We start from the raw sequence: 22,036 nt of genomic DNA on the forward strand, positions 1-22,036 counted from the left end.
GACTCTCCGTAGTAACTTTGAGGCTCACGTGATCATAACAACAAAAAATTACCGCGAAAACTGCCTTTGCCCAGAGAATGCCTACATTGGAAATTTACTAGCTAAGACTTTATCCCAGAAATATTTTTGGTACAAACCACATTCATAATGTTCTGCGAAAAAGCAGTCGAACTTATAAGAGAACTACATCGGATGGGAGATGGTCAGCTGCCCGCGTTTAATGTAAGTAACGTAAAGCGTTTCGTACAGTTTTATAATAGAAAACTGTAACTTAGCTGCCATAGTTTCAGCAGGTAAGTTAAGTTAGTAACAGTCGGACTCGGATGTCATTAACATGTCAAAGTGAAGTCATACTGGTTTGTCCTGGATTTTCCTCAGGAAGACAGCATTCGGCAAGTCCTGGAGGAAATGAAGGCTCTGTATGAACAGAATCAGAGTGATGTGTAAGTCTGCTCAGCTCTCACCATCGACACTAATGCTTTCTGTGTTTGATTAACGTTAGCAAACGGCAGGGGCTGCAGATGCAATGCTGTTTTTGTAAACTAAAACCATAAAATAAAAATAAAAACGTTTTTGTGACATTCAGCCAAAGATGTTTATGATTCTAAGACATAAACGGTATTTCGTATCAAACGTATGTCATACTAAAGCATAATTATGAGATAAAATATATATATAAAAATATACTAAATATAATTTTTTTTAACTTTTATCTCATAATTGACGTCATAATTTCATATTTTATCAGATAATTATGTATTTCAATGTTGACATAATCATTACATTTTTTGTCAAGACTTAGACTCTTCATCTCAAGATGACTTTGTAAGTTAGTATGTCATAATATTGACTTGCTCATAAATTAGATTTTTTTTATCATAATTTTGACATTATAATTATTTAAAAATTATAATTTTTATAATTATGACTGTCAATTTTAGAGTTTGTATATTGTAGTTATGATTTTGTATGTCATCATTATGAATTAGTATCTCATATTGGCGACTGCCAAAGCTGTTAAAATCATAAAACTGAAACCTTTAGAAAATGAGTATGGTTCTCTTGGCAAAACAAAATACTTTTACTAATACTGAAAAAAATGAATGTAAGCTTAATAAATAAAATATATAGTAAATAATAAAAATGAAAAAGTACTTAAAATTACTACAACTTAAAATAAAACCAAACTACCTTATTCAAAATATTAATAAATACTGTATGATTTGGTCTAAAAAGCCAATATACTCCATATAAACCTGATTTTTTAAAGGAATGAGGCAAAGACCGAGGGCAAGAGCGAGCTGATACCAAGCATCAAGTTCCGCCACTGCTGTCTACTGAGGAACCAGCGCTGTATCTCCGCATACCTGTGAGTGATTCACTGTTATCCATCGTCTGGTTCACTCTTCAGACGTTGGCAGGTGTGATCGAACATGTCTCTCTTTCTTCCCACAGTTACGATCGCCTCCTGCGAATCCGTGCTCTCAGATGGGAGTACGGCAGTGTGCTGCCCACAGCCATTAGGTTTCACATGTGTGCTGAAGAGGTGGGCCTGAATTTCTTCTGAGTAACAAATATTAAATGCCACTTGTTTCTTCTTGGTGACTGACATGTTAATTCAAATGCTTCTGAATCAGATGGAGTGGTTCAATCAGTATAAAAAATCCTTGGCGACCTATATGAGATCAATTGGGGGAGAGGAAGGTTTGGACATAACACAGGACATGAAGCCCCCTAAGAGTTTATACATTGAGGTGAGTGCAGTGTTATTTTAGGATCACTTACATAGGCCTGGTTTCACAGACAAGTCTTAAATTAAGCCTTAGTTCAATTAGGGCATTTAAGTAGCTTTTATAAACATGCATTGGAAGAAAACATTACTGATGTGCACCTTGAGACAAAACAGTGGCACTGATATATTTTAAGATATGTCAGTCCAAGTTACTTTCATTTAAAACAGCTCAGGCTTAAGCCTAGAATGTGAAACTGGGGGATAATGTTGTATTAATATATTTTAATTTTAAAGTTTTAGTAAATTAGTATTTGTAATTTTCAATAGTTTTTAATTATATTTTTTCATATTAAATATGTATATACAGCTTTTATTTTATTTCAGTTTTAGTTATTTTAGTACAATCAAGTTAAACTAAATTAAAAGTACACTTTGTAACTTCTAGCGGTTAAAAAACAAAACTGCATTTTGAGGAAGAACATGAACATGTACATGTTTTGGTTGTGCTTTGGCACTGTGTGGGTGAATGTTTCTTTCTCATAACTAAAAAACAAAACAAAATCTACAGCTGAATTCTCAATGTAATGGGTAAAAAACATACATAGTATATATATATTTTTTTCCCATTACATTAATTCTTCAGTGGTGATCTCTTTTTTTATATAAGTTCTGAAGTATTCATACATTAAAATGGCCATTACAGCAATCAGAATGTGCTTAAAATATTATTCTAACATAGGCTTGCTTTCTTTTATGAAAAATATTTTTTTATTTTGGGACAAAAATGTAACAAAGTTAACCGAAAGGTTGTGTGTGTAAAAGTTACCCGTTTACGCACAGGAACTTTATTAGCACTGATGTATCTTTTCCTTCATATTCAGGTGCGGTGTCTTAAAGACCATGGAGAGTTTGAAATAGATGATGGCACTGTGATTCTGTTGAAGAAAAATAGCCAGGTAACTCTTCTTCAGAGCATGTTTAAGTCACACTAGAAGGACTGCTTGCTTGTTTATATTGCTTAATTGCCTTTCTCTCTTCACAGCACTTCTTACCCAGATGGAAATGTGAGCAGCTCATTCGGCAGGGTGTATTAGAGCACGTCATCTCCTAAGAATAAGCAGCTGATTGTGGATACACGCATCTTTTCTTCACTTTAACAATTGGAACATTATAAAATCACATTTGATTGATCTAATCAGAAAGCAACACATATACACAGGTAAAACTTTACTTGCTCACATGGGAAATAGTACATGATGCATTTACAACACAGTGGTGTCACAATTATCTCCCAAAAGTTAGCCAGCTCTTTTAAAACAAGGTGTACATCAATTGTAACACTTAGAATAATTTATATCCAAGTGGACATTAGTGCATCATGATTGAAAACTGTGCAATTACAATATAGTATTTGTATAAAAAAAAAAAAAACTGTACATTGAGTGAATACTGTGATTTTGGTTATAAAATGGGCATTAAAACTGCAGTAAAAAGAATACGTCTCATTTTACTATCAAATACTTGAAGCTAACAGATTGGCATGAACGCTTGCGGTTTGTACCCTACATCACAGTGAACAAATAAAGGAATGTGTAAAGCTTTGTCCTTGACAAATGATCAATTCACTTGCCTCTGAAGAGACTAAAATATGACCTTAAATTAACTTTACGCTTCGTCCTCTTTATATTGTTGTAAACAGCATGATTTAAATACAAAATGCTGTTAGAGTAATTGTAAGACTTTGCATTATTTGTGCTTTTACAAAAACAGTTCGCACCAAAATACAAAAGTGCACTAGCGGGTGGGACTTCACAGTGAAACAAGTCTAGGCTGTGAACGATGCTGGGGCGATTTTACGTAGCAGTTTATTAAGGGCGATGACTTTCTCCTCCAGCAGGAAAGACTTCTTCTCTGCAGTCTTCTGCCTCTGCTCGGTCACCTGAAGAGCCTTCATGAGCTGAGAGTTTTCCACATACAGGTCCTTCAGCAGCAGATCTGACTTGGCATTTTTGGCCAGCTATAGGAGGGGAAGTTAGAGAGGGGATTGTCACTATACAAAATATCAAGCTTTGGAACAGCATACTAATATACTCTTTCTGTTTGTAGTATCTATACTAGTCTTATGAATGGATGAAATGCCTAGTTGACCTACATTTGCCAAAATGTGCACAAAAGACACTATCACAGCTATGTTTCCATCTAAAGTTGCAAATTTTACTAGTGTAAAATTGGAATATCGCATAAAACATTTTTGAATAAAGCACCGTTTCCATTCAATGTGTTCAAGAGAACAAATTCATCACTTCCTGGCAAATTTTTCCTGTTGCTGCAATTGGGGAAGAAAATGTGGCTCTTTTTACCTCCATCATAAATGACTTGCGTCTCAGAGCGAGCAGACGAAGTCATGATATCTTGCGTTTGGATGCTGGTGTTTGGGAATGCAATCATGTGAGACGCTTTGTGGAGGGAATTAAACCAAATAATTCTGATGACGGACTTTGGCTCAGGCATTTCAGAATGATCAAACCAACATTGATCTGCTGTGCGATGCGATTGGTCCCCTGGTTAGTCTAATTATCCAATCACATCCACTGCTGATGAAAAGTCACGTGAGCTTTTTGTTGCACATCGAGGGATTTATGCGGTAAATGTGTTTCCACTGTAATTTAAACGCCGGCTTCTTACCGGATAAAATATCTGCCTTTTATATGCATTTTTAGAATTTATTCAAATCTTTCATTTATAAACATGCAGTATGTGGGGTTGTCATGTGAAATTTTTTCTTGTTGCATAATGCAGGCTAATATTTCACATCCTAAAAACTACAGAAAAGTAGTAAGTATTATGCAGTATTCAGTAACATGGTTTTAAAGTGCCCCTATTATGCCATTTTAAAGTTCCTAATTTTGTTTTGGACGTCTCCTGCAATAGGTTTACATGAATCCAAGGTAAAAGAAACACTTTTTCCTCATAATATACATTGCACATCAACTAATTTCTTAAAACTGGAATTACTGACGACTCGTTTCAGGTAATTCAGAATCGGTTTGTTCTTTCGGGATACAAATATCTCCATTTATAGTGCACATTGATCTTTGCAGATCTTTTACAATCACAAACAGCTATATTACACACTGCATGAAAGGTAATATCTGAAAAAGCATAATTAAAGCCACTTGTTTCTGGTTACCTGTTCTTTAAGCTGGTTGACTTTCTCCTGCAGCATCACACGGGTGTTTTTCAGCTTGGCTTCAACTTCATCCATACGCTCCTGCATACTCACCATCAATTTCTCGTATTGCTCCTGTTGTTTGATTTAATAGTTTGTAAATAAAATTACTTGGAATATGAGGTGAAGGTTGAAAAAACGTAAATGATTCAATGATAAAAACAGTTGTGGCCAAAAGTGATGTCTGGCTAAGGAAAATTGACATGTTCACCCATCAAGAATTTGAAAGTGTAGCTGTACCTGCTGAAGGCCCATCTGAATGCCGGCTTGCTTGGCCTGAGAGCGAAGCAGACCCTCTAAATCCTGCGTCCTGAGCTGCTGCTCGGCCAGTTGAGTTTGTAGATGAGCCAAGTGCTCCCGGGTGCCAGACCCCACCTGTTCCCTTAGTTCCTGTACCACACGTACATGCTGAGCCTGGACCAGCGACAGAGCGCTCTCTGCCCTCAGTGCCTAAACCACAGTATCAAACGCACAAAAGTGAGACCAAAAACATTCATAAGGAATTCTCAATCAGTGAGAAGGTAGAAAATGATCTCCAAACCTGTTCATTTGCCTCATGTTTAGCAGTCTCTAGCTCGGCTTGTTTGTTTCTCAAAGTGAGGCACTGATGTGTCAGTCTCTGAAGTTCCAGCTCCTGAGTCTGCAGCTGAGCCACCTTAAAAAAATATAATATTCCAATCAGAATGATTTCTGAAGGATCATGTGACACTGACTGAAGACTGGAATAATGGCTGCTGAAAAATTTGTTACATTTTAAAACATTAAAGTAGAAAAGAGTCATTTTAAATTGTAATTATATTTCACAATATTATTGTTTACACTGTATTTTTTCTTGGTGAGCATAAGAGACTTTTCAAAAACATTGACAACATTCTCACTGACCCTAACCTTTTGAACAGTATTGTACCAAATATACATTTTAAAAAAAAAATCCTCCATGTTGAATTTATTTGTACAAACCGTTTAAACATGAGGATAATTTGAATCCTATACCAGCTGTGCAGCGTTTATGTGCTCAGGGGAAGACAAATGGCTATGCCCCCTATACCCTTAAAGGGCACTGATGGGCACTATTTGAGGGGACAGCCATTTGTAGTGTTGTCCGAAACCATAGTGGACATTATCGAGCTCACTCATTCAATCCCACAATGCACCGTATTAACGGGTGTACAACCTATGTAAGCTGAACGGCTAGAGGATGGCGCCCGCAGCTGAATCTCCACAACTTGTTTCTCCACAATATTTCAGTAAAGACAAAAAGACTGCAGGAATAAAGGTATACATTGGTTGTACACAGCAAAAATAATGCATTGTGGGTTTAAAAGTGTGCACTATATGGAATTCACAATTGCGAATCCAGAAAATTCCTGCCGTGCAAACAGTAGAGAATGGTGCCAGCCATTAAAAGTAAAAATGTGTCATGCATATGCATTCCAAATAGTGCACTATAAAATAAATAGGGAGTACAACTTGGACACAGATAATTGCAAATTGAAAAGAATCCACTGCAAAAGCAATTTGTTCTTCCTGACTAACTTTGTTAAGAAGGTCCTCGTTCTGTACTCGCAAGCTCTTGCACTCCTCCTGCAGAACACTGACTGCAGTCTCCTCCTGAATCCTGTGGGTCTGATGTAAATGCTCCTTCTCTTTATGCAGCTGATGTATGCTGTTCTCAAGCTCCTGGGCCTTGTGTTACACAACAATATTTATCAGTTATTCATTTTATTATTACTGAATTAACCCAAACAAAGTATAAAGATCATTGTTCACCTTGTCCTGACACTGCTGCAGCATCTTTTGATGTGTGGACGCCTCCTGGATGTGAACGTCCTTTTCTTGCCACAGAATTAGGATCTGGGAGTTGAGCTGCTCTATCTGGGTTTCTGAGTTACGAAGCGATTCCTGAAGCTTTTCCAGCTGCAACAAACACAAAGCAAAAGCTTCAGCATGTCCAGTATCAGAAAAGTACTTGAAAGAAAAAGCATCAGCATCTCACCTTCTGGTCTCTGTCTGCTGTTTCCTTCAACAAATGGTCCTTGTCTTGCTCTAGTGCTTGGTTTTTCAGAGTCTGACTAGTCAATGCAGACTCAACCACAGTCAAATGCTGGAGCTGAAAAATAAGAGTAGTTTCAGTGATTCCTGCCAACTTTGAGATCATTTATTAATACATCTCCTAAAAAACTAAATCATACCATCTCCTTGGCAGTTTTAAGCTCCCTCTCTAGAAGCTCCTTCTCTTTCTGCCACTGTTCTTGGAGCTTTAATTTGTCGCTCTCCTGCTGCTGTAGGGTTTCCTGCAGCTGTCTGTAGGACGCAGCTGTCCCATCATTCTCCTGGCACACCTGTGCTAGCCTGTCAGTCAGCGTCTGCACTGCTCTCTGATCAGAACACAGCCGGGAACTCAGTTCAGCGTTCTCACTGCTAAGCTGAAGGTTTCTCGCACTGAGATCGAGCACCTCTTCTCGACATTTGGAATTCTATGTTGGAGAAGGAAAACAATTGTTAGGAACAGGAACTATAATGTTGTGCAATCATTCAGTATTCATAATGTGACATACGAAACATAAAAATACAGAAAGTTTTCTGTGATGGGTAGGTTTAGTGTAAGGGGATCGAATATACAGTTTGTACAGTATAAAAACCATTACGCCAATGAGAGTCCCCACAAATATAGCAAAACCGAGTTTCATTTTTAATTTAAAGTCAGCATTAAATGAAAGTCGCGATAGCCTTTTCTTCTCTATTGTGACGTATATCCAACAGCTTCTCGAACAAGACAAAAAAGAAAAGAAAAGTAGGGCGGGACTTGATTTTGTCCCTTGGGAACTGATTGGATGGTTGTGGTTTGCTATTGCTGTGATGTCATGTGAGTGACAGGTTGTCCCGCCCTCGTGCCAATTAACAGAAAAGAGATGTCGCTGCATGAGGGAAGTTATTTTGCTTAAAGATCATGAGGGCACATGAATAAAAAAAGAAAAAAAGAAAAGTGCACTGATAAATCATTTATAATAAATACTCCATAAAACAAAAAGTCACCGTGAAATCAAAATTGACGTTTCTTAAATATCCATGCTACGCTCTTCATGCTATCACTATTTTTCCAAGAACTTCATTGATGCCAATCTTGCCTCTTTTCGTAGCCTCTCCTCGTCATCTCGATTTTTCATATATTCTCTGTCCATCTCTTCAAGTTTCCTCCTTAAAAAAATAGTGAAGTGAAATTTGTTTTTGTTAAATAAAATGCTAAAATTAAGTTTAGATAATTGACAAGTTAAAGTAGACGATTTCTCTACCTCTTTTTGTTGACCTCCTCCTCCAGCGACTTGACATCCTGCTGTAAGACGGCAAGCCTGTCTTTCAGTGCACTGTTTTCAGACGTGACCTCATCAAGTTGAGCCCTACAATTGGACACCAAAATATAGAGATCAGCTCTCCATTACAATCTTACCAGCCTCTGCACTTTTAGGAAGCTTAGTATTGAAAACAATATAATTTCAGGAGTTTTCATAGCAAGATTTTCAACATGTAAAAAAAAAAAAGCAGCATAAGTTTAGGGCAACAAACACACAAATGTAATATTAATACAATTAATAGGATGCAAGAACACATTTTCAATCAATAGTGAGTTTTCATGCATGTCAGTGACACATTATCATTCAGTTAGTGAGATGCAGAATGAGGTCTGAAAAAAATCAAAGCGCATATCTACGGTTAATGATATCTCAATCTGTGAAACATTCAGTCAAACATTCTTGGACAGACACAAAAGTAGTGAGCGGTCAATTCTTGGCATCCGTACGGGAGAATCGACGATTGGATCAATGCAGCAATTGTTAATCTTTTGGTTCTGTTTCGACGGTCATCTACTAGCTGGAGAACCACAAACCTGTGGGGATTGGAGTCCATCTCCAGTTCTAAGGCCATGACAAGTCCCTCCATCTCCAGAAGCTGTTCTTTCATTTGGCACTTCTCGATTTCAAAGGCCTCCTCCATTTGCTGAAGCTCTGCTTGGGAGTCCATCAGCGATTGCTGTAGTTGATTGGTGGTATTGTCGACCTCCTCTCTCAGAGAGCACAGCTCTCGCTTTTTGTCCTCCAATTGGTTGGTCAAAAGTTGAACCTGACCAGAGAAATGAGTGACGTTTTTAAACAGATTCATCTTCAGCTGAACCTCGTTCCAGAGCAAATCCATCTCTTCGGCTTTGGCTTCAAGCTGGCGGTTGAGTTCCAGCATTTGGTTGTCTTTGCTTTGCAGTTCCAGAGCAAAATGATCTCCGTTCTGTTTTAGTTTGGTAGATTCGGCCTCCATTTCAACAATCTGAGAAGAAAGCTGGTCTGCAAGTTGCCGGTAGCTTGAGTTCTCTTGTTCAAGACGCCTTGTTTCTTCTTGCTCCAAGTTCAGACGGGCCTGGAGCTGTTCAACCTTACCCTGCTCCACAAGAAGAAAGCCTTTAAGGTTTTGCTCCATTGTGTGCATTTGATCCCACTCCTCAGAGAGACTATTAACCTGTGTTTGTAGCTGTTTGAGAACCTCACACTGACCCTTGAGCTCCTCTATGAGTCGATCCCGCTCCATCTCCACAGCATTTAGCTCAGAAGCCTGTCTTGTAAGATCATCATCTCTGGTTTTCAATGCCTCGTGCGTTTTGGCCAAGTTTTCTTGAAGATCCTCAAGTTCTTTCCCTTGTTCTCTTAACTGCATTTGCTGTTCACCAAATGCAGTAGATAGATGACCACTGCTTCCCTGCATTATTTCGATCTCCTTCTGCCAGGTCTCAGATTTGGTCCTGTAGTTTTCCAGCTCTTCTGTCAGCTCAGAAATGATGTCAAGAAGCTCCTGTTCCTTCTCTTTTTCTTTTGCAAGTTCCTTTTTTAGATCTTGAGTACTTCTGTCCATTTCTTTCTGCATTTGCTCCTTTTGCTTCAGAAGTTCTTGCTTCTTTTCTCGCTCAGCTTTAAGCTTCTGCTCTAGCTGAGAGAGCTTATTGCAAAGCTTTTGTTCTTTCTCATTTCTAATTTCTGTTTCCTTCTCTTTGGCATGAAGTTCTGAGGTCAAACGCTGAACGAGGGCATCTTGAGCTTTCATGGAAACCGTGTTGTCTTCAAGCTGAACACACATCTCTTCCAGTTTATCTTCTAACTGTCTTTGTAATATGAGCAACTCCTCCTCAGCCCTAGATGCGAGTTCTACCTGAGCTTCCATGAAGTGGATGTGTTCTCCTAGCTTCTTGATTTCTTCCTGGTGTTCCTCCTCCAGTTTCTTTCTTTCCTGTGCCACCCTACTGCAGATCTGAGCTTGCTCTTCACTCCAGCGCTCGGTGCTGAGGAGATGCTCCCTGCGCGCCTCCTGTTCTTCTCTGCGATGCTGCTCAGACTGTTCCTCTAGACGGCTGCGCTCGAGGTGCAGCTGATGGAGCAGGCTACGCTGAGCCTCGCTGTGTTGTGCCTTCATGTGCAATAACTGCTGCTCTGCCTTCTCCCTGGTAAACAGCAACATGCTAATACATCTATGTCTAAATTCATGGCAATGTCATGGATACCAAGGAAGAAAAAAAAAAGAAAAAAAAAAAATCTACTTTTCCCCTACTTAAAAAAGAAAAGAGGTTGAACATGCAGTAAAACACAATTCAAGATGTAATTCTTGAATTAAGGCCTATACTGTATGAAGCACACATTACGTTTTATTGAAAATGCACAAAATAACTTGTAAGTGGGTGAATCTGACAAAACCTGTCAAGAACATTCTTAAATTCCCATTATTTTCAATGGTGAATCTCATTCAATTCCTAATGTAAACCATTATTTTTAACATTATCATAAATGATCAATTTTTATTGAAATCATTAATACATGTCAACAACAACATGTTTACGATCAAAATATATTTTCTTCACAAAAGTAATAAAGATATTTTTGCATTATGGAAATGAAAACGGATGCTGTCGGACGATTGATATATTTTTATGAGCTGTAGTAAATAAAAAATAATGGTCACAACACAAAAAAAAGAATGGTCTTAAAATAGGCAACATTTTATATTTGCAAAAAAAAAAGGTTTAATTAAATGTATTCTTTTTTTGGGAGGGGGCAAAAAACATACAAAATAATACCGTGGTTTCTGAATTCTTCTAGCTCTGTTTTTTCCCCCAAATATATACTTCTAATGTCTACAATATATGAGCAGCACCTAATCCTTTACCAGACCATTTGAATAACACTTACCTAACAAGCAGCACTTCCTGGTCCATCTTGAGCTTGAGTTCTGCCTCTAGCTGATCTTTCTCTGAAGTGAGGCGCATCACGATGTTACTGATCTCACGAGCATAGTTCTGCTCCAGTTCTGCCTGTTCCCGTTGAATTCTTCGTTCTTGCTCTTGACCCCAAACTCCTCCTGCAGTCTTACCCCTCAGCTCCGCTTCCAGCTTTTCAACAGCCTGACGCGTTTGCTCTGCTCGCTCTTCCGCCTGAGCCTTCAGGTCCTCCAACTCACTGATCTCCATCTTAAAGCCCTGCGAGATGTCCTTCCTTTCAACCTCCATATTCTGCCGCATCAGCTCCATACTGCGCTCGTAGAAATTCACCTGTGAACACAAAATTAAGACTATAAATCACTTTCTCTACAGCATGTTAACTGTCAGTGTCCTGGTACTTGTTTGTACGTCTTTGGTTTAGAAGAATCCTAACGAGGGCATCTTAGGCATCCTAAGGTATCCTAACTTTTTCCCCTTCAGCTCTGCGTGTTTGAATCTAAACTGAATCTACTCTAATTTGCAAAGGGTACTTTGGGTAACCTATTTAATATTTCCATGGTTTGCCTGTACCTTAGTCTCCAATTGGATCTTCAAGTCCTGAACCTCTTGCTCGTATCTCTCTTTCATTTGCTCCATGGCCAGTTCTGTCTCAATGCTCACAGAGGGAGCCAAGCTCTCCAAGGAACCCAGGGCTGAAGAGACACACCAAATCAAGCCATGACCCATGTGTATGGATATTTCATTCAGAAAGGATAACTTTGTTTTTATTATTCCTCACCATTCTTGTCAGTGACTTGGAGCGTTTTTCTGACCTGAGGAGATGTACCCTTCTTCATTTCAGGATCATCTGTAGAACAAAACAGATAGGTTTAGATGTTTACTACAGAGGTTAAGCTCGATAGCATGAAAGATGTGTGAGATCTAGATGTTTGTTCACCAGAATCTGATTCAGTGGTTAATGCTCTTCGGCTTGACCAGTCATGATCCGATAGGCTGCCCCTGGATCGTCTGGCTCTCCTTCCTGAGCCCTGAGACTTCAACAACTCCAGCTCTGAGCACAACTCGTCATTCCTGTCTTGCAACTCCTGTATTTAGTGGGGCGGAGACACAGAGTTATTTGCACAAGTAAAACTTTTTTTTTCTGCATTTCCTGAAACAAATCTCCCAAACATATGTAAAGCATATGTGTTTTTCTTTGAAAGCATCACCAAATGAAACTGCAAAAATTACAAATGGCTTACTTACAGTTGTCTGCAAATAATTTACAAATTACACACACACACACGGGTCAAATATATTGTTATTAAAAAATATATGTATTTTACATATTAAAATTAACTTGATAAAAGGTAGTTAAAAAGATGGCAGAAAACAAATGCATAATTTAAATAGCAACGTTCCCTCGTTACGGTTTTGTAATCCTATAATAGTATTGTTTTCATAACACAGTTGTTAAAAACATTGGACAGGTTTCATTTTGTTGACATATTAGTCAAAGGTTTTTATAAAGGAGATTTTGGATATCTCTTTTTGTCGCTCCATAAATAAATAAATAAAAAATACCATCAACAGCCAGAAAAAATAATAATACGTTTTTGAAAATAAAAATGTTGTATATGTATAAAATCAAGCAAATGATAAATAAACAAACCCCTTTGAAAAAACCTTCAGAAAATAAATAGAAATAAAACTAAAGTTTGGTGAATTTCAGTGATCCTCTATGCATGAGGGAAAAAAAATCCTTAAAGAAATGCATTGTACTCTAATCTACCGGTAAAAATACATAAAGTGCAATAAAAAACCACCTGAAAGTGTATTTTGGATGTTTTCTTTGCACTAGTCTAAAAAAATGACATGAAAAGCCAAATAGCCCAAAATCTCAAAATTGACCACTGCAGAAAATAAAATAAGTATAATAATATAATATATAATATAATAAATCTTGCCTTAAATAAGACGCCTCATGGGCCAAGTCTCTACCTTGTTGCTAAGCTGTAATTTCTGTGCATTAGTATACACTTGCTAAGTTTTTTTTAATGGTTCCTAGATGATTAATTACAAAAGAGCAAAAAGTCACAAGAGCAAAAAGTAAAAGCACACCACTCCTCACAATTAAAGGCATCATTTACAGCACCATAGATTATAGGAAAGCTGGTATAATAACCAAGAAAGGACACTTAAATACAATGCACAATGACAAGGCTGACCTCACCATTCACTCTAGACAAAATATCCACCAACACGCCATAAACACACACAGGAAAGCTCATACCCTGCATTGCTGCTCGTACTCCTTAAAGATCTCTGAGAAGTGCTCCTCTTGATTCAGCAGTCCTGTGCCATTTGGATCAAGGCCACCGTACTGTTCAATAAAACAAGCATAGATCAATTATCATTATTGTTCTTAAAGAATGAAACTCATGATCTTCAGCATATAGACGTCTCACCCTGTCCTGCAGCAGATGCTCTAGATCCTTCTGTAGTTTCGAGATGGTGCTCTCCGCTTCAGACAGCTTCTCCTTCAGAAGGCTGACCTCCTCCTCCAAACGACTGTTCTCCTGTAACACAGAGCTAGAGTTATTTAACCTGACACCGCACTGACATGCTCCAAGAAACATACACCTCTAACCATGACAGATCACCTCTTCGTTGAGTCGTGTTCTGTAGCCAAGAACAGAATCATTAAGGGAATTAAAGCAGGCATGGTAAGGGAATTGTAATGCAATTTATATATTATATGTATAATGTTATGGTTTATTTAAATATAATTCCCCAACTTGAATATTCAATGGCAAAATACAAAATTGTCGGATCTTGGTGAATAAGACTCTTTGTTCCTGCACACTTTTTATCTTTATGAAAAAAAAAAAAAAACTATAATAGGATTACAAAACAGAATTAAGGAAAAGTTAAAGCAATTAGTTGAAATTAGTTTTTTTTTAGTTTTTAAATCAAATAAATATTGATTTTATTGCAGAAATGTTGCCTTATTTTCTACTTTACAGTTTGTTTACCACAGGTATGGGAGTTCCTACAAACCAGTATATTATTATAAATTATTATTATAAACCATAATAAAATCAGTGTAAAAGCATTACCTTGAATGGTGTATTGCTTTAAAAAAATGCTGGCAACTGCTATTTAATAAAATTAATTCAACAATGTTAAAAAATTATTATTATTTAATAATAATTATTAATTATTTATATTAATAATAATAATAATAATAATAATAATAATAATTGGAATAAACAGTTCTTCCATGAAAACTGTAGGCCATTTCTTATTGCAGCCAAACAAACAAAAAAAAACATGGTGCTTTTGTATAGAAAAATTAACAACAGCTATTAAAGACACTCATAATTCATCAGTCAGAATGATTCATTTTTATAAAGTAATATACTACCGTTCAAAAGTTTATTACTGTAAAGGAATTGCTTTCTATGTTAATATGTTTTTAATAGCAAAGCTGAATTTTCAGCATCATTACTCCAGTTTACTCCAGTGTCACTTGAGAAGACTCCAGTTAACCTTCAGAAATCGTTCTAATATGCTGATTTTATGCTATTTTTGTGGAAACAGCGATATATATATTTTTAGGATTCTTTGATGAATAGAAGGTTCAAAAGAACAGAATTTATTTAAAAAAAAACTGTTATAACAGTTTAAACATTTTACTGTCACTTTTGATCAATTGAATGCATCCTTGCTGAATAAAAACAATTTCTTAGAAAAACAATAGTTTCAAATGCAACAACAGAATACGGCTAATTATAACAACAACAATAATAATCATAATAGGGACATCAGTGGTTACCTTAGCAGCAGTGCAAATGTCCTCCTGAAGGCTAACATCCTGAGCCTGAAGCAGTTCTAGCTCCTCCCGGAGTCTCTCCCGCTCATTCTCTACCTGCTCTAGAAGAACCTCGCTTTCATACTCAGATTCACTCCTCAGTGCTGTAAGTTTATCCCGGAAGTCCTGCTCCAGGCCCCTGCATCAAAAACAAAACAGAAAAAAACTCACTGTAGAGCCCTTGCATGTCTCTTTATCAGATATGATTATATATGGACTAGAGGAGATCAGCCGTACTTGATTTTAGACTCATTGAGAGACTCCATGGTCGCATGGCGATCATCCACCTCTCTGACCAGCTGTAGGTTGCGGCGGTCAGCCAGTTCCAGGTCCGCCTTGGTTTTGTCCCTCTCCTGGCAGGCCTGCTCTGCCAGGACTCTATAGAGGTAGAACACAAAACCACCACACCATGAGATGATCATCCATTCTGATGCAACATTTGTCACAAGTAACACCTGTTAAGCATACAGAGATGTTTGGAGAACTAAGTAAAGCCACTTTGTAGTCGTTTCACATCCAAGTTTGATTGCTCCCCCTCCCCCACTGGATTGTGTTCACATTAACGACGACGCATAAACATAAACTGTTTATGTTTTCAAAGCATCAGCACATAAATGGCACTTGTGTCTGTCTGCCACAAATGTTCTAAAGAATGTGGGATCCAGCAGAAATGATATACATTCTCTGCTTGCAGTACGTCACTAACGCTTGTCAGGAAAGTGAGTGAGACCACACACACACACACACACACACACACAGTTTAATCGAATCACACGTCATCAATAGCGGTTTACCTCCGAGATGAAGTACGATTGTGTTCACAGCAGCAAAGCATACCAGAATTCACATGAACCGTACCGTCACTCTTTTTAAGTGGACTTGAGTACAGGTCACATCCAATTTTGTAAAAAATCGTTCACATTATCCAAATGAACCAAAGTCTGACGTCAATCGCAAGCACGTGCACACCAAAAGTGCTAGTGTGAAAGCATACAACATAAAGAATACTGGTGAACACAGTACATTACATGTCCTCCAGGTGGAGACAAACTAAACAGCACAGACATTCAGGTGAATCTCATGAAGAGGCATTTTATCCACCAAAAATATTAGGAGTATTAAGATTTCTACATTAGGACGTTATTTTCAAGACAATTCAAGCTCTGTTTACTCCTACACTTTTCAGTAGTGAAATACCCTATTCTCATTACTCTGTTACAATACATTGATTAATGTTAAACATTACTACATCATGGTAACGTGTTGGTAACCTCTTTTAATTAGAATGCTTAGTTAAAAAACATTGCAAAACCAGGCTTTTATAGTAATACAGAAAAATGACTTAAAGTAATGAAAATCATCATTAAAAACAAGTCAATACTAGACATTAATAAGAAATGGTAAAATTGTCCTGAAAATGTTACACTGCTAAATAAATAAACGCATAGATCCATACATACTGTGGTTTTCAGGTGAAATGTGATCTGGATGTTTCGACAGGTTTTATGAGTAGATACAGATCTGATGTGAACAACACTCACTGTAAGTGGTTTATCTCATTTTTGTAGGAGACCAGAGCAGCCTGATGGATGCCGTTTCCACTGACCAGTAACTCATTGTCCAGTGCAAGAGTGAGTTCAGCCAGACACAGTCGCTCCTCCAGAGAGAAGTCCAGAGTCTGTATGCAGGTTCAGAATGAAAAACAATATCATGCCATGATTTATAGAGAAAAAACATATGCAAACATTATTCAGCGTTTGTCATTATTCATAGTTTGTCAGTTCATCTATCTTAAACATCTAAGTAATCTATTACCTGTAGAATATCCCTGCTGTTGTGGATGCCCTCCTCCGTCCATAGGGCGATGACTTTATCTGGGCTCGTGCATCCCGATCCATCATCCAGCCGGGTCAACAGCCTCTGACCCACCGTAGCCGACAGTAAAGAAGGGGAGGTGGAACGCACCAAACGTTCCTCAAGGGCCTGAGAGAGCAGCGGGAACGACATGAGAAAAAAAAAAGACAAAACAATCCAGCAAAGTTCAGTGTTCAACTGCGAGGAAAACCACTGAAAGGGATAAAAAAAAAAAAAGACAAGCTCTCACAGTCCCACCACACAATGCACAATGCTGTCCTTGACATGCCAGAGCTAGAGCCTCAATCATGAACAAAATTATTTCACTGACCACTAATAAACGTCCTTCTGGTGTCGTAACCCTTAAGCTGGCTTAGCCTCATTTTAGCTCCAGCGACCGCCAAATATTCATGCAACTCGCCATTTGTTATCAAGCACTGATTACTGAAGCTGTTTTTCTCCTTAAAGGAAGCCTGATCTTTTAAATCCTACATTTTATTAACCAACAAATCTTGCATCCGAATAAGTGCCTAGCTTGAGTTAAGATATTGTTTTAAATATTTTTGGCTGGTTGTGCTTTCAGTAAAATCACCTCAGAGAGGTCATCACTAAAGGACTCCAAAATGTCTTTACATTCCCAAGTAAAAACATTACATGCAGGAAGGAGGCCAGTTGTGCAGTACATCTCCTCAGCTTTGATTGCAAATTTGGCCATTGCATAGCAATACAATCGTGCTTTCCCAGAAACAAAAGAGAAAAAAACAGGAGGCTCCACCTTCCCAATTAAGTTAATTGGTTCCAGCCAGTGCAGCCCTCAGTAACTTGGCTTGATGTTGGAGTTCTGAAATGAATCCTATTTGACAGTCAGGAAATAATTTAGCTGCCTCTTGTCTTTGTCAGCCAAGGAAAGCCATGGAAAAATTGGCAGAGGCTTTACTTGTTGATTCTTTCAGTGACTTTTTCATTTTTTCTAATCAACAGATGAGAGGAAAATTGGCAAATATGCAAGACTTCTGTACTTTATCTGTAACATGAACCTGCCAGTCTGGCATGCATAAAAAAAAATACAGCATTCCATGCATAACAACATATGACCAAATATATGTTACTAGGGGAAGACAATTAACCATCAACTGCAGCAAACATCATTTTTCAGCAGCACACCAAAAATCTATCTATCTATCTATCTATCTATCTATCTATCTATCTATCTATCTATCTATCTATCTATCTATCTATCTATCTATCTATCTATCTATCTATCTCTCTCAAATAAAGAAACGATCACATATAACTGCTTCTTTCACACATTCACTTCATTTGTAGAGAAAACCATGTAGCCAAACTCTTGCACACTAGTGTCAGCGTTTGCAGCAGATTGTTTTGCCAAAGCTACAGTATGTTTGTTTTTGGCTACAGTCTGCTTTCACCATGACCTTGAAGTGATCCTGACCTTTGAGATGGAGCGCTGTGGTTTGGGTCTGGCAGGGGTGGAGGTAGAGATGGGTGTAATGTGACGCTGTTGTGTGAACAGACCGCTCTGGAATTCACTGAGACTGACTCTCCCATCTTGATCCTTGTCTAGTTTCCTGAAAAGAGCATCTAACTCCTGTGTACAGACAAACAGATATGGTGTTTAGTGACTAATTTCGCTACTTATTCTACTCTGTACAGATTGTTACATGACCGTACCTCAGACTGTAAGTCCTTGAGACCGATGTGGTCACAGACGAGCGACAGCTCCTCACGGTTAAGCGATCCTCCGGCTCCGACCCCCAGCTCTTCCCATACTGCTCTCACCTGTCCATCTGTCACTTCATGCTGAGGGTTGGATGAGCGCTGAGGACTTTCTGTGCCCTCTTGATTCCAGAGCTTCAACTGACCTTGGGTATATATGTAAATCAGAAAGAATTACATTCATGTGCTGATTTACATGTAAAACTGCTCGATTCAAATTCAATTTAAAAGTTACAGTAGTATAGTTACATATAGTACCTTGTGCCACAAAATAGTGGTGTGTGGACTCTTTGTTGCTTCCTGTGTCCTCATCTGATTTGAGACTCTGTAAATAAAGAATTGACAGTGTCACCATGAAATCAAAATGTACTATTCTTGTTGTTTTATATGGAATATAGTGGGATTTATTATAAATGATCCATGCACATCATTATTTTTTTGCTTTTTTGCATTATTTTTAATTGTGGACTTACAATGGCTGCCACTTGCACGTGATCATGAAGCCCATGAGACCATAGGGCAGAGGTCTTCAACCCTGCTCCTAGAGACCTCATGCTTGTGATTTTCAAGCGATCCTGAAGAGCTTGGCTGCATCCAAAATCACATACTCTCTTGAGTAGGTACTTATTTTGAATAAGAAATTACTTCACGATGGCTAAATAAGTGTGTTCTATGTAGTATGAGCATGTGTAGTGCGAATGTAATCTGGACATACTACATTCGCCATGTTGTCATTATCATGTGACCTACCAGTGTCAGTTATGTCGCTTCACTGCCATTCCTAAATCCTATCCAGTGGCCTCATGGGATAGTAAAGTGTCCATCGTATGCATACTTCAGAACCTCGCCAGAAGTAGTAGGCCTTCCGGGTACTTTTTGGCTACTCTTTTATGAATACTGTGAATTCAGACATACTTCTTTTGTCACATACTGTTTTTCGCCTACTATATAGTAGGGCAGTATGTGATTTCGGATGCAGCCCTTGATTAGCTGATTCAGGTGTGTTTGGGTGCTCGCGAGCGCCCCCTTTGCAGTCGATATGCACCCTCAATTCACACTACGTTGCAAAAGTGCGGACTTGTAGGAAGACCGCAAGTGTTTATGGTGCCATTTTGGACAGGTCTTCCAGGTATTCCATACATAATGTGCACATTATATGTACTATACACTATGTATTATAATAGTATGCTATTCTGAACATCTCAATTGTAAACTTATGATCACAAAGGGCATAATTAAAGAAGCATATCTTCTTGAATTGAGGTTTTGACTCTTGACTGAATTGTTGTTGAGTGAACGGATGGAGAAAGTGTAGCTGAATGTAGTATGGTTCAGTGATCACAAGGAACACAATAGAATCATCATAAGGCATTCCATCCCAGCAGTCATTACTTCTGCAACGCTGGACGGGAACAACTAGCAGACTGAGGATACAAGCACTGAAGTAACGCTGTTCTTCACATCAGTATAGAAACACTGCATCATACTAAAACAGCTTAAACCTTGCTCATACAAAGCCAGCTAAATCTTTCTGTAATGATGCAAAAGCGCTTACATAAGAGATGGTTTGGAGTCGGACCGAGTTATCCAACAGTTCCAACACTGAGAGAGCTTTAAAATCAGCTGACAAAAGACAAATGCAGTGAAATACTTAAATCTGTAAATGTGTCATTGTAAAGGTATTTGCTAACTGGATACTGCCCAGTATACACTAAATACTGTATATTATTGTTTTAATAATATAGAATGCGAAACTGTATGTATTAGCCTATGTAACAAAAAATGTTGGTTGCTGTAAGCTGACTTCATTACAACAATTCATACAAATAGAATTACGTTAAATCATATATCTATAATCTATATATAGAGATCAGTGAGCATATCTGTAGTGAAATATAATGAATGAATTTGCAAGTTATTTTAATTTTACATGCTGTATTTCAATTATTTTAAAGGTGTGATGTAAAGAACAGCTTATACACAAGAGTAGAGTTAATTACTCAACTTTCACAAACTTTGTGTAATGCAAAAATGTGTAACGCAAAAATGATACCATGTATAAATAGGTGACAGAAATTCATATTTTTTAAATTTTTGTAGTTAATTATTTGGGTTTGTTGTTCACAATATAACTATTCTGGGTATTTTTAGGCTACTTCTGTGTAATGTTTCTGACTTGTGTGACATGTTGTATTAAGAGAATGCCTGACTCGGAGGTACGAGTTTCCCAGGTGTACTTAACAGCAGCAAAAGATGTTAAAAACAATGATGTCACTTCCACTTCGTTTGTCACTGAAAGTGGAAGGTCAGGTTGAGCACTATTGGATGTAGTATCCTGTGCACTGTGGTAAATATAGTACAGTAGTAATCATCTTGGTATTAAGTCATCTTGGTATTCTATACTGTGCACAGTAGTATACATATGCATACTGCACAACTGGTAAAAGTTGTATGGTAGATTGTGTAAACTTTTATACAGAAAATGTACATGCATTTGTGTGCTAGTGCCATCTAGAGGTAGATTAAAGTTTGAAGCAGACAGTCATTGACCTGTAAGATATCTGTGGTTTGATCAATGTATGACAATGGTCAAATGCAGGATACAAACAGGACAGAATACACTGATCGAAGCGCTACACAGTTCAGCTTCCAGCAACAAAAGAATAAACCCAGCTAAATATGGGACAAGCCACAATCAATTACTACCAGCATTACATTTTAAACAACATTACATAACTGTTCACAAAATGTTTTTCAGTGGGAAGGCAGGGAGCAGAAAGTATTGTATTATCTCTCTCTCTCTCAGTCAATTGTAAAGAAAAAGCCACTTCACTGATCTCCGCTAAGAAATTAAGTGAGGAACATCACACTTCTTGTCCTCAAGTCATTGTTCACTAAGGAAAGCCTTGAGATATGGAGGTATTTCAGCAAAGGCTACTCTCTAACTGACGAGCACAAAAATTCTCCAACAATCAGAACAAATTAGATCCACCTTGATTACAAATTAATTAATAATGTTTCTCAGTTTCTGCCTGAAAAAAATACAAATGTGTTTTATTTTAGTCAATGACGTACTCAAAACTGAATAATTTATGTGGCATGAAAAGGTTTGTGTGCAATATTCATCACAGCCGGTTGAATTATTTACATAAACAAGCAGTGATGTTGCTCACATAAATGTTGTAAAAGAATATATGGATGGGAATCTGAGCTGAGGCCTGTGAATCTGTATTGCAAAAATATTGTGCGTGTAAGTTCGAAAAGGAAAATAGCTTCAGATCTACAGGGGTGCTTTCCAACAGATTTGGCAAACACTCCATTGCGTATTTTTTCCCCCATTTAAAACGTGTTTTTGCAGCGGTAAACAATGTAGCCAATCAC

At 37.8% G+C, this 22,036-nt stretch overlaps 2 protein-coding genes across 5 annotated transcripts in view; one reads left to right on the forward strand and one right to left on the reverse strand.

The window, feature by feature from the left end:
- On the forward strand, positions 1 to 3,228 carry gins1 (GINS complex subunit 1 (Psf1 homolog)). The gene is made up of 7 exons (XM_084391307.1): positions 1 to 222; positions 379 to 443; positions 1,271 to 1,369; positions 1,456 to 1,546; positions 1,638 to 1,754; positions 2,614 to 2,688; positions 2,775 to 3,228. Exons 1-7 carry the CDS (start codon positions 148 to 150, stop codon positions 2,841 to 2,843), a joined length of 591 nt encoding a protein of 196 aa, XP_084247433.1. The 5' UTR covers positions 1 to 147; the 3' UTR covers positions 2,844 to 3,228.
- Positions 2,945 to 22,036, reverse strand: part of ninl (ninein-like) — a 27,822-nt gene continuing 8,730 nt past the window's right edge. For 2 of the 4 annotated variants that reach the window (XM_084391303.1, XM_084391304.1), the window contains exons 5-28: positions 18,914 to 18,980; positions 18,611 to 18,801; positions 18,372 to 18,527; positions 16,880 to 17,047; positions 16,606 to 16,742; positions 15,302 to 15,442; positions 15,029 to 15,203; positions 13,659 to 13,769; positions 13,484 to 13,573; positions 12,149 to 12,296; positions 11,990 to 12,058; positions 11,782 to 11,903; positions 11,183 to 11,541; positions 8,848 to 10,440; positions 8,255 to 8,359; positions 8,090 to 8,159; positions 7,154 to 7,438; positions 6,958 to 7,071; positions 6,732 to 6,878; positions 6,498 to 6,647; positions 5,503 to 5,616; positions 5,202 to 5,411; positions 4,923 to 5,036; positions 2,945 to 3,749 (exon numbers count right to left, since the gene is read on the reverse strand). In XM_084391303.1, coding sequence (XP_084247429.1) covers positions 3,558 to 3,749; positions 4,923 to 5,036; positions 5,202 to 5,411; positions 5,503 to 5,616; positions 6,498 to 6,647; positions 6,732 to 6,878; positions 6,958 to 7,071; positions 7,154 to 7,438; positions 8,090 to 8,159; positions 8,255 to 8,359; positions 8,848 to 10,440; positions 11,183 to 11,541; positions 11,782 to 11,903; positions 11,990 to 12,058; positions 12,149 to 12,296; positions 13,484 to 13,573; positions 13,659 to 13,769; positions 15,029 to 15,203; positions 15,302 to 15,442; positions 16,606 to 16,742; positions 16,880 to 17,047; positions 18,372 to 18,527; positions 18,611 to 18,801; positions 18,914 to 18,980 — 5,028 coding nt within the window. In that variant the 3' untranslated portion in view covers positions 2,945 to 3,557. Of the gene's footprint in view, positions 3,750 to 4,922; positions 5,037 to 5,201; positions 5,412 to 5,502; positions 5,617 to 6,497; positions 6,648 to 6,731; positions 6,879 to 6,957; positions 7,072 to 7,153; positions 7,439 to 8,089; positions 8,160 to 8,254; positions 8,360 to 8,847; positions 10,441 to 11,182; positions 11,542 to 11,781; positions 11,904 to 11,989; positions 12,059 to 12,148; positions 12,297 to 13,483; positions 13,574 to 13,658; positions 13,770 to 15,028; positions 15,204 to 15,301; positions 15,443 to 16,605; positions 16,743 to 16,879; positions 17,048 to 17,510; positions 17,669 to 18,371; positions 18,528 to 18,610; positions 18,802 to 18,913; positions 18,981 to 22,036 lie in introns of those variants that run through there. The other 2 variants (XM_084391306.1, XM_084391305.1) reach the window with 2 other exon arrangements.

The sequence above is a fragment of the Rutilus rutilus genome (genome assembly GCF_951802725.1).
Source record: "Rutilus rutilus genome assembly, chromosome: 20".
Classification (NCBI taxonomy): Eukaryota; Metazoa; Chordata; class Actinopteri; order Cypriniformes; family Leuciscidae; genus Rutilus; species Rutilus rutilus.